Source organism: Plasmodium fragile (assembly GCF_000956335.1).
Source record: "Plasmodium fragile strain nilgiri unplaced genomic scaffold supercont1.36, whole genome shotgun sequence".
Lineage (NCBI taxonomy): Eukaryota > Apicomplexa > Aconoidasida > Haemosporida > Plasmodiidae > Plasmodium > Plasmodium fragile.
Genome location: NW_012192616.1, coordinates 42,646 through 59,349, shown reverse-complemented (window position 1 = coordinate 59,349; position 16,704 = coordinate 42,646). Strand labels below are relative to the sequence as shown.

The 16,704-nt window shown below is 43.0% G+C and overlaps 3 protein-coding genes across 3 annotated transcripts; 2 read left to right on the top strand and 1 right to left on the bottom strand.

Moving 5' to 3' along the window:
* Positions 1-664: 664 nt before the first annotated feature.
* On the top strand, positions 665-8,557 carry AK88_03244 (uncharacterized protein; the record flags this gene model as incomplete). The annotated part of the gene is made up of 1 exon (XM_012480865.1): positions 665-8,557. The coding sequence occupies one exon, from the start codon at positions 665-667 to the stop codon at positions 8,555-8,557; it is 7,893 nt and encodes a 2,630-aa protein (XP_012336288.1).
* Positions 8,558-10,673: 2,116 nt separating this feature from the next.
* Positions 10,674-14,756, top strand: AK88_03243 (uncharacterized protein; the record flags this gene model as incomplete). Its single annotated transcript, XM_012480864.1, has 5 exons — positions 10,674-13,547; positions 13,697-14,008; positions 14,146-14,321; positions 14,455-14,527; positions 14,661-14,756. The coding sequence occupies 5 exons, from the start codon at positions 10,674-10,676 to the stop codon at positions 14,754-14,756; spliced, it is 3,531 nt and encodes a 1,176-aa protein (XP_012336287.1).
* Positions 14,757-15,906: 1,150 nt separating this feature from the next.
* AK88_03242 (uncharacterized protein) lies at positions 15,907-16,419 on the bottom strand (the record flags this gene model as incomplete). The annotated part of the gene is made up of 1 exon (XM_012480863.1): positions 15,907-16,419. One exon carries the CDS (start codon positions 16,417-16,419, stop codon positions 15,907-15,909), a length of 513 nt encoding a protein of 170 aa, XP_012336286.1.
* Between the last annotated feature and the right edge of the window lie 285 nt (positions 16,420-16,704).

Sequence of the window (16,704 nt, the reverse complement as noted above, 5' to 3'; positions counted from 1 at the left end):
TATTATGCATTCGCAACATCTCACGATTCAGTTACGACTGCACGACCGCACGCCTGAGGCGTACGTCGCGTTAGGGGGGAAACCATGGCAGCACGAAAAACACTACCCAGCACAGCGTGAGCCACATCCCATCCATCCGCAACCCAATAGGAGGCAGCGTAGCACCATCTCTGCAAAGCAGTCTGCCCCAATAGGTAAACCAAATATTATTGTGAACAAAAATAAATGGCCATACGTGTATAAAGCTGTAGCATTTCGCTGCACAGTCCGAGAAATGTTATTACACATAGGACCGCATATAAAAGTATGGGTACGTGTAAACACCTACGCGTGCGCGTACCTTTTACATGCACTATGTAATAATTGCCCTGTGCGTAAGTGCAAGTTATCATGACGAATGAGGAGGTCGCTGAATTGGGTAAAACGAACCGATGACACGCCTGCGGATTTTCGCGCTTGTTAAATGATGAAAACGACAGCGAGGCAGCCAGGGCACGTGTCAGAAATCTTCAAAAAAAAAAAAAAAAAAAAAAAGAATCTCCTAATAAAGTGCGGAAGAACCAACCCCAGGATATGTCACCCCCCGGAAAGAACAAAAAGTGTGATAAAACAAGTTGACTAATCAGTAGAGAGGCATACATGCTCGGATAGTGGCAAGCGAACCATGCCTCCCACAGACCCTTCATTCGACGTGCTACGAAAAAAGGAAAACATGGATTCGAGGAGAGAGCACAGAGATAAAACCAGTCCAGTGAAGGGTGTGAATTTTAAAAGGCAGAAATTAAGTGATGGGGAAGACTTCTGGGCATCTGCAACCCTGTGCCAAAGTCCGGACAACACCCGCAATGGGGGATGCTTAAATAAAAATAGGAAAGCCAAGGGGATCAGGCGCTCCAGTGGAAGTAGTGAAAGTGAAGGCTGCTTCCGGGGGAATCACAGTAACCTATGTAACAATGTGGTGAAGACAGAAATGGAAAGCACCGCACCAGGGCGTTACCACCCCATTGATTACAAAAATGGTTACTCCAACAACACACACACGCTTGAGGAGGAAGCGGATATGGTAACGGGCAAACACGTGGGGAAAGCAAATAGTGCGGGCAATCGTCAACCCCGCACCCTGCGCAACCACGTCAGTGACACATACAAGGCTCTCATCAACATTTGTTTGAATGAAATTAAAAAAAGTGCAAACGCAGAAGATGTGCACGATGTGTATAGGGTCCTTAAAAACAAGGACCTCATATTTGACGATGAAAAAATGAGCGGCAACGAATTTGACAGGAGCAAGGAACAGTTTCCCCGTGGGAGCACCTCCTCCAGTGGGTCAAGAGCGTCACCCCTTAGTCATAGACAACACTGGGACAACTCTGAATGTGTTGAGAAGGGTGAGAGAGTACCCCACTATCGAGTAAATAGGAAGAGGAGCAAACCGAGCAGCACCTCTGTTAGAAGCAGGAGGGGGCGAAGTGGCGCGCTGAAGAGTTGTCATAGGGAAGGCGCAAAGGGGGATGATAAGGAATGGAGTGATGAAGAACAGGAAGATGACAGCTCCCCGCATCCCGCATCAGCCGATAGGAACACGGGAAGGGGCGAAGTGCAGAAGGGTGTCACAAGTGACCAATCGGCTATTCAAGATGATGACTCAGATGAAGGAGGTGGAGCAGACAAACGGGGTGAAGGTGGCGGAGGAAGAGAGAAGCTCCTCGCTTCAGCGGATGAAGAAGACGCAGCGCGCTTCGCCAGGAAGAAGCTGAAAACGGGGATGGAGAGAAATATCAATCAAATAGAAGGCATCAATCGGAATCGCAGCGGTGGAATGCACCTGGCCAGACCCACCACTAGGGAGAAAATTGAATCGGACATGTACAATATCTTCAAAGGGGTTATTAACATGCTTACGTGTAAGTACCCACAGCACAACATAAAGGAGTTCTTCTTCAGCAGCCAAGACAAACTCAAAGAAGAGTATGAAGTTAACAAAAGTAAGTCTATACAAATAACTAGGTACCACTCCAACAGGTGTAATAATATCTACACCAAGATCAAGCAAGAACTCTTTTACGTCACGAAAAACACCAAACTGAGGAATCACATAATTAATACAAGGTACATGTTCGATGTTTATAATTATTGTGTAAAGAATATTAAGAGGAACATAACTGTACTTTCTCATTTCATCCCAAACAAGAAGGACTACAAATTTATAACCAAAATGATGTTTAATCACAATTGTGAAAATGTGGTAACTTCCGGAAAGGATGGTTATATAAAAATCTTCCATGCCATGACGGGAAACCTAATCCTCTGCATTAAGGCACATCAGAATGCCATCACTGATTTTGATGTACACCGGTCGGATAAGTATATTCTTTCCTGTGATGAGAAAGGGGTCGTCAAATTTTGGCTAATTGATAAACACAAATTTAAAACTCTCTTCACGTATAGAAGATCCTTTCTAATGAAGAACGTACACTTTTTTTATCATGAAAAAGGGAATAGTCACAATCGAAATGGTACTTACAAAACGTATGCCATCTGCTCCACCAACTCCTACTTCTTCATCATCATTTTTGATGACCTCAGTAATGATTCACACTTATTATACTCCATGGATATAAATGTTGGAGTTGTTAAATTTTTCCCCTACCTTCAATTCTCCTATTCTCTAAGTTTTAACGTGTCCCCCTACATGTACAACTCTTTCGTCATGTCCAATGGACCCATCAGAGGATTAAAGAATTCCTACCTCATGTTCATCAATACGTCTAGCCAAGACACTGATAAGTGTTGTGAGAAGAACGATTTTTCTAACACCACCAATTATAAGAGGAGAAAAAAAAAACCCACGTTTTTGCTCCTCACATCCAAGCCGTACTACGATAATGAACAACGAAGTGACGAATTGCTTAGCATCACACCCAATGATATGAACATTATCAAATATGTTAATAGAATTGATGAGAGTAAGTATAGGAGTGCTCAGACCGATGATGTGATTGAACTGACTTACAAAGATGAAAAAAAAAAACAAAAAATGAGTGATGAAGATCTTTCCTATGCTAAAATTTTCCATTGTTTAGAGATCAATGTGTTGCAAAATAATACAAAGAAGGATATTGGTTTCTGTCTCTTCAAACGGTTCGAAGATTTCAACAAAGAGATTGTCCGCGTCGCCTTCTCCAACCGCTCTGCTGACTTCCTTACTGTGCAGTTTAACGGTTCTATATATCTGTGGCACTTCCAGAGTTACATAGACGAGATGGCGCGCAACAGGGGGAGAGGCAACTCTTCCCACAGTAAAAGTGTTCACAATGGTGGACGTGACAAAGTTAATGTTTGCTGCTTTTACACCTCCCTGTACGTCGAATTTTTTCTCGAATCCTTGGCCCTCAACGAGAGCAACAAGGCCAAGGGAGGCAGAACTGACTTGGGAGGATGCCAGGGCAGGGGCGACGATGCGCGCAAGCCTGGTGATAGGAGAGATCAAAAGGGTACCATAAACAACAATGCCAAGAACGACGTAAATGACGAAAACGAATATGATAATTTGTTTGTCATATCTTCTACGTCCTGTTCGTCATACTGCTACTCCTCCAGCGGAAATGAATATGTGCCAAGGGTCAACAGGGAGAAGGAACTCAAGAAGAAGCGGCTCCTTAGGGCACAGCGGGAGGTCAACATTGGCGGGAATGCACCGCTGGGAAAAGGGGTCCTCGAGGAGAAGGACAAGTCAGGAGCAGCCAATAACGTAGACACTGGGGGCAGTAGCACAATAGGAGTAGACCCGGCGGAAACGAACAACGGCAGCGTCATCATGGAGAGCATCGTCCACAGTAGCGGTAGTGCCAGTGCAAGGAGAAGTGCAAATGGAAATAATAGACTCGACACAAATCGGCTTGCATCCAACCGTGTGGAAACAATTCATCTGAGCACGAACCGCTTCACGGGAAATCGCTTCACAGGGAGCCGCCTCGCCGCGAATCGCCTGCACACTAACCAGGCGGCTGGAAAAACAAGTACACAGTGCGTATACAACGAGAACACAAACAATAAGCCCAAAATGAGAGCCAAAAAATTAAATTACAAAATTAGTAACGTCTCTTTTAACATGTCTGACGAATATCTAATCGTAGCTGATGGCATAACTAACAAATCAAACTCTTCAAAGGAAGACACCTTTGCAGTGACCATGAAGACTAACCTGTCCATATTCTGCTTAAAGACCTACGAAGAAATTAAAAACTTCGACCTAAAAGAATGCAACAGCTATGTGAGTTTTATCAAGCCAAACCCTTTCTTCACAGATGTAATTCTCTTCGCCTGTTTTAGAAAATACATTTATTTGTTAAATGTACAAAAGAAAAAGATTATAAAAAAATATTCTTACGATAGCGAGTTGAAAAATCTAAGTGCCGAGTGGAGTCAAAATGGCTATCTCTTCATCGTCTCCCACAATTATGGTTACTTCTCCATCTTCACACTTAACAAAAATGCTTCTTATAAATTGACTCTATCTGATCAAATCACTTCGTATCAACTTTGCTCTTTCAACGAACCCAGCATTAACGATGTGACGCACAATTTTGATAATGTTAATTCTCTACCAGATGTTTTTATGTATGACACTTTTGAGCCAAATAATATAGAGGGCGCTGTTGATCTTGTGCGATTTAACAGTGGTGCGGGAGGAGCAGCAGCAATGGCAGCTGGTATAACTGCTCCTAGAGGGTTCCTTTTGGGGGAAGGGATAAACAATACATCTAATTTTAACACCGGTGTGGAAGTCACAGGAGCGGGTAGAAGCTTCAGGAACAATTGGAGGGGAGCCATCGGCTTTGGTACCTCTGCGAGAATTGGCTCCAATACAAGAAACGGTATTACTACGAGGAACGGAGAAACTACAAGGAATGGAATCGCTACACGCAATAGCAGCAAACGCAACGACGCGAACAGAAACAAAGGCAGAAGAGGCACCCGCAGAAGCAACCGAATTATAGAGGACAGCTCGGAGCTCTCCTGCTCGGCCAACTCAATTTACACACTCTACACGGACAGCAACTCGAAGAACTCCAAAATATCGGTGCAGGATGAGGGAGAAACTGGGGATTCCAAGAAAAAAAAAAAAAAAAAAAAAAAAAAAGGCTCTTCTGATGAAGGCAGCGTAAATAGCCCTAATGATGAAGTCAAAATCATCGACAAAGATACCTTCCAGGGGAGGGAAGACAAACATGTTATCAATTTGGAGAACATCCCTTCGAACAGGGAGGAAGTCATCAATGTTGAAGATGTGCACCGAGAGTGCATTAAGAATAATTCCAACCGAAGGAAAGAAGTCATTAACCTTGATAATGTCCTGAGTGACAACTACTCCTATGGGTTTAAGAGTAAAAGGACGGCAAGGAACAGATCGACGGCGATGAATGTGGGAACCAGGTCAAGTGCAGCCAATACGGCAGGTGTGCGTACGAGAAAGAGGCTGCATATAGTTAGAAACGAAGGTGCAAAAAATTTAAGTAGTCAATCGAATGACCATTCCTCCAGTGGAAGTGGAAGTGGAAGTGGAAGCGGAAGTCACAGTGGAATTGATGATGAGTCTGGAGGAAGCTCCAATGGGGAACACACATACCAAGTTAGGAAAAACCCATTCCTACCAATGAAAAAGAGAAAAAACAGAAATGTGCCATCTTCAGATTTTAAATCTAAAAGCGATAAACACGATGAGTGCTTGTTAACGCCAGGTTCTTCTCACCCTAGGGAAGGAGCACAGTACCCCTACGACATCAGCATTAACAAATTAAAAGAATTTTTCAGTGGGGAAAAACGGAAGGAAAACGAACAGGTCATGCAAAGGGATCGGTACATGAGTGATGGGGATACCGATTTCGAAAAATGTAGTTCTATTAATTTTTTTAGTGACAATTCAAATTATGGTAGTTATTCTGATGATCTGTTTATCGACTTACCAAGAAGGTGCAGGATGGGTTCGCTCCAGAGTGGGAACAACCACATTTCATCATACGAATCGGACCTGCATGGACAGCTAAAGCATGTGAGTAGGAGAGGAAACCCAGGTGATCGAGTCGATGGTGCGTCGTGCAAGGGAAGGTGGACGCCACATTGTTCAAACGGCATGTGGGCAGAGGAGCGGGCCGCCAAGGGGGGAAGGAATCCCTGGAGTAGCGCCAGTAGTAGCAGCGAAGAGGACGATTACGATGACCATTACGATGACCGTTACGATGACGACGAGGAGGACGACGCATGGCATGGCGAAGCTGCCACAGATGACGGCAGAATCGCTGTCGCTGCAGAGCGTACCGCCCGCCGAAAGAACAAACTGCGCAAGGAAGGAAAACCCCCCTGCCTGCTAAACTTCACCAACTCAAACATTTTGGTGGACAAGAAATTTAAAATATACGAGCAGCACCTGCAACCTCTGCTTCCAAAATTTTCTAGCTTCAATTGCAGTACAAACTACCTGGATAAAATTAGGACCTCCCCGGTAGACCCCATATGCGTCCAGCTCAACTACTTCGCCCAAATGTGCCGCAGGTTGAAGAGGGAGAACACCATAAATTTAAAGTCCCTCCTAACCTTTGACGTTCTGTACAAAGCGTTGATAAATTATGGAGCAAGTGGCGGTGTTATGACCATTGGTAGTATGAAGGCAGGTGCTCACAGTGCGTGCGGTGCCTCTCCCACATCAGATCATAAGAAATGGTTCAACCACAGAGGGGCGAGCGAAGCCCACGGAAGTGCCCTTGCAGAGGTGAAGGGCGAGCGTAGGAGCAGCTCAGTTAGTGATGGATACCATTGCGTAGTTGATATGGATGAGCGACTCATTCACCAAGCTGCCAACGCCAAGCAGCACTTCCAGGTGGTCAATAGCAGGGGGGACGAGGAGCCCCTGCCCAGGATGCTGGCCCATAGGAAGAATGAGAAAAGTGAGGCGTTCCTCCGTCTTTTGCGGGGTTGCGCTAGGGGTAGAGTTGACGGTACATTTGGCAACGCATTGGGTAGCGCACTTAGCAGCGCATTGTGTAATGGAAAGAACAGAGAGGATAATCCCCCCTCCGAGACGGACAGAGACCCGCAAGGGCAGCAGCACCCCTTCGGCGCAACGCTAACCAGGTGCATAGAAACGTTCAAACAGAAAAGCGGAGGCAAGGACAAGTACAAAATGTGTTATATGAACGCCGTGAGAGTAGGCCGATCGTACAAAAGATTTATAAATGTAATATCAACCTGTGACAATAGTAGTGTCCTAACACACTATAGCAGAGGAGGAAAAAGGATCCCCGCAAAAAACTCCTTCCAACATCAAATGGATGAAATGAGCCAGTCATTGCTCTACCAAGTTTTGAAGAAGTTTCCCTGTAGAGAAGAAGAAGATATTGATAGTTTTATTTATTATAAAAAAAAGACCTACTCAGAAAAAAGTATTAAGGAAGTTCTTCAGTCTTATTTGAAGCATTACAATTATGTCGAACAAAACATAGAGCAATTTGACCATAGGTTGTTCATTTACACAAACGACAACCGAATGCTTTTTATGAATTCACACACGATGAAATTGTTAAAGGTTTTACAAGAGAACTATTGCAAAAGCTTAATTAGAGAAAGTTTCAACCTCATGAATAATACCCAGCTCAAAGGAAGAAATTGTATAATTAAAAATGTCGACGGGATCAACAATTGTACCTTCCTGAACCCATACTCCTTATATCTAAGGTCCACTGGAAATTATGATTTTCTAAACTCCAGAACTGTTCAGAATACTCTACTCTCTAGTTATGCTAGGTACAATGAATTATTTGCCATGTTTAGAGGTAACATGCAGGTGAACAATGTGGGAAGTGGAGTTAGTGCACGTAATGTTGCGAATGGGGCTAACGCTACCAACCTGGCCAATGTCACCAATACAAACAACACCATCAACGTTACGAACTTTTTATTGAACTATGAAAATGTTTTAAGCTCAGGAAGGAATACAGATATTGCTGTGATAAGTGAGCATTCTTCAATTTTCACCAGTGACCAATCAGCCAACTTCTTTTCAGAGGATGAAGAAGACGATGATGACGACGATGACGATTATGTTTCAGATGATTATGACTTTGGATACCACCACGCATCGAGCTCTTATTCGAGAAGGAACAATAGAAGGAACAGACGTAGGGGCACTACCAGAACTTCCAGAAGAACCGCCAGCAGTAGACGTAGGACCAGGACACGCAACAACAATAATAATAACACTCCTAGAAGAACCTCCGCTAGGAATAGAAAAAACAATGAGAAGAAAAATTACAATTGTGATGCGGTCGTCCATGTTAATGTCAGGAAAAGCGATCGCCTACGAAATAAAGAAATGAACAGACGAGAGAACAATGGTGGGGGAGCGAGCATCAACAATGGAGATGATGATTTGCTCAATGATCACGGTGATGACTTTTTTAACAACGGCAGCAGCAGCAGGCACCTCAGAAACAGCTCCTCCAACTATTACAGAAGCCGCTACAACACAAGGTCTTCCAACACAAACCGCGACTTTACTTGACCCCCATCCTACCAAGCGAAGACGCGTGTTAAGTTTTCATTCCACAAAAAACGTTGCTCCCCTTTTCGCTGTGGAAACTTTATTTTATGTTGCCATGTTTTTTTTTTTTTTTGTTTCTTCCTTTTTTTTACACCAACCCTTGTGTCACTTTTTAGTATAATTTGTAGAGTTTGAGTAGTTCAAGCGATCCTTTCCATTTTTATATGTAACAACGCAAGCGTGTGTTTTTTTCCCTCTTTTTTTTCATGCCGCAAATTCCTCCCCGTACGTGACCACACGCACGCGACGTTGCACATCAACGGTCTGTGCCCGTTTGATTTTTCCGTGTATATATTTTCCTACAACGCAACGTGAGGCCTTAGCTTCTGAAGGGGAAGAGTGACAAAATGAATGTCCCCATTTTGCGCAAAAATAGTGCCAGCGTCTTTCATGAGATACGTGGCTCTGTGTTCTGCCTGTTGCCGCGAAGTACCCCAGTGATGACCTACTTTGTTTTCTTCATTTGTGCTTTATTATGTTTCAAATGTGCGTCCTGCACGCGCCGATGTGGTTCTAGTGTGCTTCCCTTTTTTTTGGTGGGGGGCCACATTTGAAGCTGCAGGGTAAAGCCCAAACACGCTTGCTTACACGTACATGTATCGCCTTTTCTGCGCGCCTTCTTCTTCTTCTTCTTTTTTTTTTTTTTGTCGTATGAACATGAACCAACCGCATGTACCGCTTTAAGTATGAAGTAAGCACGTCTTACGCGAATTAGAAATCGTAACGGGTGTGTCCAGGGCTAGCGCACTTCCAACCGCCTCGTCGTGCCGATCCCCAGAACGGGAGTGAGACACATACACAAGAGAAGCACAGACTACAATGTGTAGAAGATTCACTTCCCATATGTTCCTCGTAGAATGGGGAGGGCGGGGGGACAGATCCCATTTGTGCTCCGCTCATGTTTGCCACCTTTTTTTTAGAGACAACACTATTCACCCATTTAGGGTTCCGTCGGGGTGCAGAAGTGGCTCTCTCAAATGCATCCACGTTGGAATGCACTGAAAGAAAAAAAAAACGCAACTAAGTTGAAGCTGTTAAAAAGGTCGTTACAATCTCTTGCTATGCCAACCCCCCAAATGGCCCTAAACCAAGTCGCAATTTCTTTTCTTGCCTCAACCCCCTCACCACAACCTTTTAGTCCCTCGTCAAGTCAAGCATATGCAGACTTAGGAAAAATTAATATTTATTGTATTTTTTTTTTTTACAAAAATGTAAGGGATAAACAGTGTTCAAGGGAGGGAAAAATCTACTTTTCTGCTCTCCCCCTTTTGCTGCATTTATACTTCATTTAAAAAGGTAAGCGACCAGTGGTGGCACTCATCACTAAGCGCTCACCTGGCGCGCACAAAAATAATGTATACGAACATGTTACTCGAACCCATGGCTAATGTCCGCATTGGGAACGAGCGCGCCTTATTCTGTGCACTCGAGAAGCATCCCCTGGGAGGATCACATAGCACCAAATACGACGTATTGTTAGCCGACGCGAATGTTCCGAATGCTTAACTTGGACGTTCATATAATGCTTGCGGAAATAAAACTGCAAAGTGCCAACTGTGGGGAATTAGCTCCCATGAACGTATATATATAAAAAAAAAAAACAAAAAAAAAAAAAATGGGAAAAGGAATGAAAGAATAAGAAGGGAAAATACACGCGGAAGCTAAGCAAGAAGTGAACATATAAATTTGCAGTACAAACGCTTTCGTGTCATTGGGTCTTTGCATGTACTACATATATACATATGTAAGCGTGCAACACTGTGAATATATTTTTTTTTATTTTTTCTCCTTTTGGCATGCCTCCTATTAGTAGCCACAAATGTTCCTCTCTCATTTGTGCCTCTGTGCTGAACCTGCGCGTTCACCTTACTAATCCTCACCAACAGGGCTGCTTTTGAAAGAGGCGTCCATCGACGACACCCCAAGGAAGACGCAGCTGTGTATGTATATATATACATACATACGTATACATGCGTATACACCTATGTGCTTACCTGGTGAGGACTCTGAAGACTCCCCTCGCCCCGTCCTCAGCCCCACTGCTCAAAACCGAAATTATTAAAATGATAAAAAAAGTATGAACAGGATAACTCTGTACGACTTTATATTAGATGAAGTTAGGGGGGGGAGGTACTATGACTCGTACCTGAGTGACGGGGAAAACGCCGAGGGAGGGGTGGAACGGAAGGGCAAAAAAAATTTAAATGAAGGGAATGCTGCAGTAAAAGGGGCAACGAAAGAGCCCAACACTGGTCAAACAAATAACCCCGGAAAGGATGACCGCCAATACGATTTTTACAAATTTTTGGACACCTTTTTTAAGACAGACTCCATACCAGAAAATGCACTTGAACACATGTTGAACGTGCCATACTTCCTGGAGAAAATTATGAGCTTTTCTTTTCTCCTCTGCTTAGATAATATCCTTTACGACATTACGTTTATGCCTGTACAAGTAATACGCTCTCTGTCCATTTTGCTATACACATTTCTCAAGAATACTGGTCATAATTTTCTGCGTCATTTTTGCAATATAAAAAATTTTAAATTTTATAAATATGCAACAACGTATAATCATAAGGATTTAAAAAAATACAAAGCGAGGATGATTAAAAGTTCAAATAAATTTTCTCCAAATGAAAGAAGAAAAAGAATAGTGTTGAAAAAAAATAAAAGTATGGAAATTGATAATTCGTCAGGGAAAAAAAATTCAATTGAATGTTCATTCATTTTGAAAAATAATTCTTCGAAGAATTCCTTTTTTGGACATCATCGTGTAAACTGTTTATCCTACAACGTCAATTACTCCAACTCAGATGAAGTCAGTTTCGAGGGAGTAAAAAGCATGTCGGAGAATAACTCCATCGACACGAATGTTGTGTTGAGTAAATTAAGAAGTTTAAAAAAATTGACTAGCAGCACGGACCCGGGCGCCAGCTGTGATAAGGGTGCCATCCATCTCTGCAGTACGCATGGTGCCTCATGCACAAAGCACGACAGTTGTGAGAACCACCCATGCTGTGCGGACTGTCCGATTGGAAGCTCCGGCGAATACACAAATGGGAGACCACTTCAAAATGGCGACTCCATCACAGGTGTGAAAAAAGACGACGCCGACCAATTGAGGGACGCCTATCTTGAGAGGAGAAAAAGGAGAGCCCAGATAAAATATAACAAGAGAATGCTACAAATACTTAATAAAAAGTCGATAGAAAAAAATTCCCATCGAAGGAGAAAGACAAATCGCCTATCCTATCTCCTTCTATTTGAACCTCTCGCATTTGCGAAAAGGAACATATGCCATCTTTTAAAAAATTCAGCCCAGACTGTGTATGACGTATTCAAACGCCTCTGCATCAGAGTGCTGCTATTCTTTCACATGAACAGACTCTACTCGTGTAGCATTTTTAAGGCCGAGGAGAACAAGAAGATTGTTACCCGATCGTTCGAGGCCAAGTTCCTGGGAAGTGGCAAAAAGGGCAGCGGCCAAGCGGAGGAAAATCTATGCGGAGATGGCGAAGCGACGGAACAACCCCTTGACAATCCGACCGACGAACTGCCCACCCAGCCAGAGGGCGAATCAGCGGAAGCGGCACAACATGGCCAAGTGCGCAAAGGGGACAGTCCAGACCAGGCAAGTCATGTAACACAAAAGAAGGAGGAACCCTCAAAGGACAACTCATTGTTCCTTCCAATCAATAACCGACGAAGCAGAACGATAAGTGATTCACAAAGAGGTAGTTATCAACATAACGTGGATGATGTGATGAGTGATTTTTCCAATCAGAGTGTCTACACAACTGATGCAAGCGACCTATCATGTAGTACAACCCCCAGGAACATATGCGATGTTTTCGGCGGGGTGCTATTCCTGGATGGCCAGAGTAACTCCGACGAGGAAAATGACCCAAGTGATTCATACGGACAAAACCAAAACGGTCAACTCAGCCCCCGTTTTATGACCCAAAAGAGAAACAGCGACAATTGTGTCTACTACAAACTTAATGAAGGATTCGCAAAGAGAAAAAGCATAATGAAAAATATTTCTAAAGTTAATGAAATGAAAAAAAAGCTACTGAGGCAACATTTAAACTCCCTCAAATTATCCTTCCCTGAATACAGCGGTCTAATAAGAATGTCTCTCATCCTTATCTGCATCTACATTTTTTCCTTTGTCGACACCTCTAGGATTTATCATTACATAAGAGCTCAGCCTTTTATGAAATTATACGTTGTGTTGAATATGCTTGAAATTTTGGAGCGATTGCTCAGATCGTTAGGGATGGACCTCATAGATAATATGATTCGAACTTTCATCAGAATTATTAACTTACGATCCTATGTGTACATTGTTAGGAACCATTATACGAGTAAAGAGAACGAACGAGAGGCAGGGGGAATGCCCGGAATGACGGAACACAACCCAGGTCGGGCTCCGCAAGGTAGCAAAAAGACAACCTTCCTAGCATCTTCGCCCACAACTGCCACCACAAGCACAACTGCAGCCACCTATGGGGGATCCCCGACCCAAGCGGAACACTTCCCAGACAACAAATCGCCAACCCCGAAACATCTAATCCCATGTGAGGCACCCCAGAAGGATGACCAACTGACGAACAAACCAACAGGCATTTGCCAAATTAGCAACAGTACACAAAACGCGGAAAAGTGTAGAAATAAAATTACTACCACCACCAGGCATAACCAAAACCAGAAGCAGAATCAGCTCAATCCAAACGAACGAGAAAAAAACAAAATTGATGGTCTCAAAAATAATAACAAGGATGACCAAATGAACAAGCAATTTAAAATACCCATCTTCTACCCCTTCTATAGTATACTCATTAAATTTATTGTGCAGTACATTCTTGTTCTCACTTATATCTTAACACACGCCTTTGCACACCTCGTACGATTCCTCTCGCTGAACATTGCGATCAATTCCTCGGAGGTAATTTTCGCTTCCGTTCCTTTCGGAACACCGCCATGTATATGTATATATGTATATGTGTGTGAGAGTGTCCGCATATATTTTCACCACATCATCAAACACACGTACATATACCCGTGCCTCCCCGCCCTCCCCTTCCTTTCCGCCAGTCGACCATGTTTCTCATCCTAGTGATGAGTAACTTCACAGAAATCAAGTCAACAGTCTTCAAAAAATTCTCCAAAATTTCCCTATTCACAATTGTTGCTTCAGATGCAGTCGAGCGCTTCTACCTCTTCATCGATGCCTTCCTCGTGTTGCTAAAAATGTCCACTGCGTACAGAACGCAGAATTCGTTTTTTAGCATTTCCAGCTGGCTCATAATTATTCTGCTCCTCGAGGTCGGCGTCGACTGGTGCAAGCACTCCTACTTGCTCAAGTATAACAAATTGGACTCGGACTCCCTCAACAAATACTTCCACGTAAGGGCAACGGAGAGCCGAGACGAGTGCACAGAGCAAGATGCACTACAGAGAGTATAGTAAAAGAGCGCGTACTAAACCACGTGCACATGAGACTACCTTACACATATGCACCCGCTTTTTTGCATCACCCGAAGACCCTCCTGGCCGACGTCCTAATTTCCAGAATCCCCAACAACAACATCTACTACATGAACACCTCCTCCTTCGAAGTGCCCTGCAAAAACATGTTCTGCTTTTCGCACATCCCCACGCGAAGGCTTGGTTACATATCCATGCCGGTTGTGACTCTCATCGTGTGTTCCCTCCCAAGGTAGGTGCTGCATCAAAGGGTCTCCAAGTGGGACCCCAAATTGCCGATGGATAGGGCAACAGAGCGGCCACATATACGCACATAACACCCTCTCCCCCACCTCGACAACAATTTAAATTATTCACCCCTTCAGATTAAACTATTTGTACAACATCTCTCACTTATCCTTTGCTTTGTCCATCTGGGTTTGCCTTTTCCTTTTCAAGGTTTGACAAATAATGCGAAAAAAATGTGCACGAATGGGCGGTTGCTTCATTTGTGTACGTGCACCACGCACATCGGAGTTGTGCACTGCAATTGTTTCATTTTTTTTTTTTCTTCTTTTTTTTTACCTCACAGATCATCCTGTCAGTTATGATTGTGTCCTACACGATATCCCAAAAGAAGCATCTTAAAAACCTTGGGAAGCCATATGACGATATTAGTGCCATGTGAAGTGATGAACGTAAGGAGCACACGCCCTCCTCTAACTCGTCTCTTCGCATTTTGTGAGCTTCCACATTATACTTTGCCTTTTGCTGTTTTGTAAAGCTAACCCATGACCTGCCACGTCATATGGGTATTTTTTTTTTTTTTTTTTTTTTTTTTTGATCATTTTGAAAAAATTGTTTTTGTTGTTGTTTTAATTCCCAATTAGTTATAAACTCAATTTTACGCAGCGTTAATCTGTACATATGTGTGTACACACTGATCCACGTGTGTTTGTGCGCGAATGTTCAGTTTGGCTCATACATATTTGCACATCCATATCGTTTTCATACTACCTTTGTCCTTATCTTTCTTTCCATTTTTGCAAATTCGCTGACCTCATTTAAAGGGGTCCTCCCCCGTTTTATATTACAACCAAGTGTACAAGGGAGTGTCCTGTATTGTACATTGCGGCATGGCCAAAGGGGTGGTAACACCTAGCACGTTACGCCTTTTATCAGACACGGGTGAAGATTTTTCTCCGCCTCTTAACAATGTAAGAAGTTCTACACGATTGTTCTTCTCCCTTTTAATTCTAATTCATGGGATTATATATGGTTGCATTGTGCGTTTTTGCATGCAGGCATGCATGGGTGGGTGTTCTACGTGGGCAATGGTTGATGAATGAACAATACGCTATGAAGGAAAAAAAGTTCTGTTGGGGAAAAAAAAACCTTTTCAATGAATAATAAAACATTACCCGACAATCTCCATAAGACGCCTTGCTGTTTAAGCGCGCGGGTACAGAAAGCAAAGCATGCAAAACGACGGGAAATAAAACGATACATATATATATACATACGTATGTGTGTGTACACTCTATGCCCATTCACAGCTAGCTTGTGCACATGCTTTGAGAGGGGAAATACGCAAAAGGGACGTAAGCACTGTGTATGAATTGCTCATAAAACATTCAAAATTTAACGATTGTTAGTAAAAACATTTTAGGAATATAGGTTCGTGTGCGTAAAGGGGAATGTCCTGATGTTTGCAATAAACCCTAGTGGGCATGCCTCCTCGAGGAGCTGTTTCCGCGCGCGATGGAAACGCAGTTCCCCTCGTCACACCTATCGCATATTGTACATGCGTACACTCACTGGATGAGTATCATCATCCGTTATATCTCGCCACAGTTAGTGACTACAACTGGCCTTTTGACATAACCGCTATTAGCACCTTCCTTTTCCATGTCCCTTACAACGTTCATGCCTTCAATGACTTTACCAAAAACAACGTGCTTGCCATCTAACCATGGGCATGGAACCAAGGTGATAAAAAATTGAGACGAATTTGTGTTCGGTCCTGCATTAGCCATAGAGAGTAAACCTGGTTGGTCATGCTTCATTTTAAAATTTTCATCAGTGAAAGATCTTCCATATATGGACTCTCCACCAGATCCGTTTGCATTTGTGATGTCTCCTCCTTGGCACATAAATTGAGGAATAATTCGATGGAAAATGGAATTCTTGTAATGTAGGTTCTTTCCCTTAGAACCTACCTTATCACCTACACAGAGAGACCTAAAATTTTCACATGTCCTAGGCGTGATGTCACTGAACAGCTCGAATACAATCCTTCCAGCACTTTTGTTGTCAATGGAAATATCGAAGAAAACTTTGCTCCTACTCATTTTGGCTTAAAATTAAAAGTGAACTCTAAAATTTGAAGGGGGGAAGTTTTATATATATAGGAAAAGCATGTAGGAACGATGCAGCAGTTATTTTTTATGGGGCATGTAGGGGCTGGTATGCAATATATCTGCCCATGCGGGGAGCGGTATATAATATAACAATAATATGCTTATAAAACTTGGCAAAACGAGTTCAGTATCTTTTGCTTGCTTACTTTTATGCGTCGTGATGGAAAAAAGGTTTGTTTTTAATTGTTTTAATTTTTGCTAACAATTTTTGTTTGT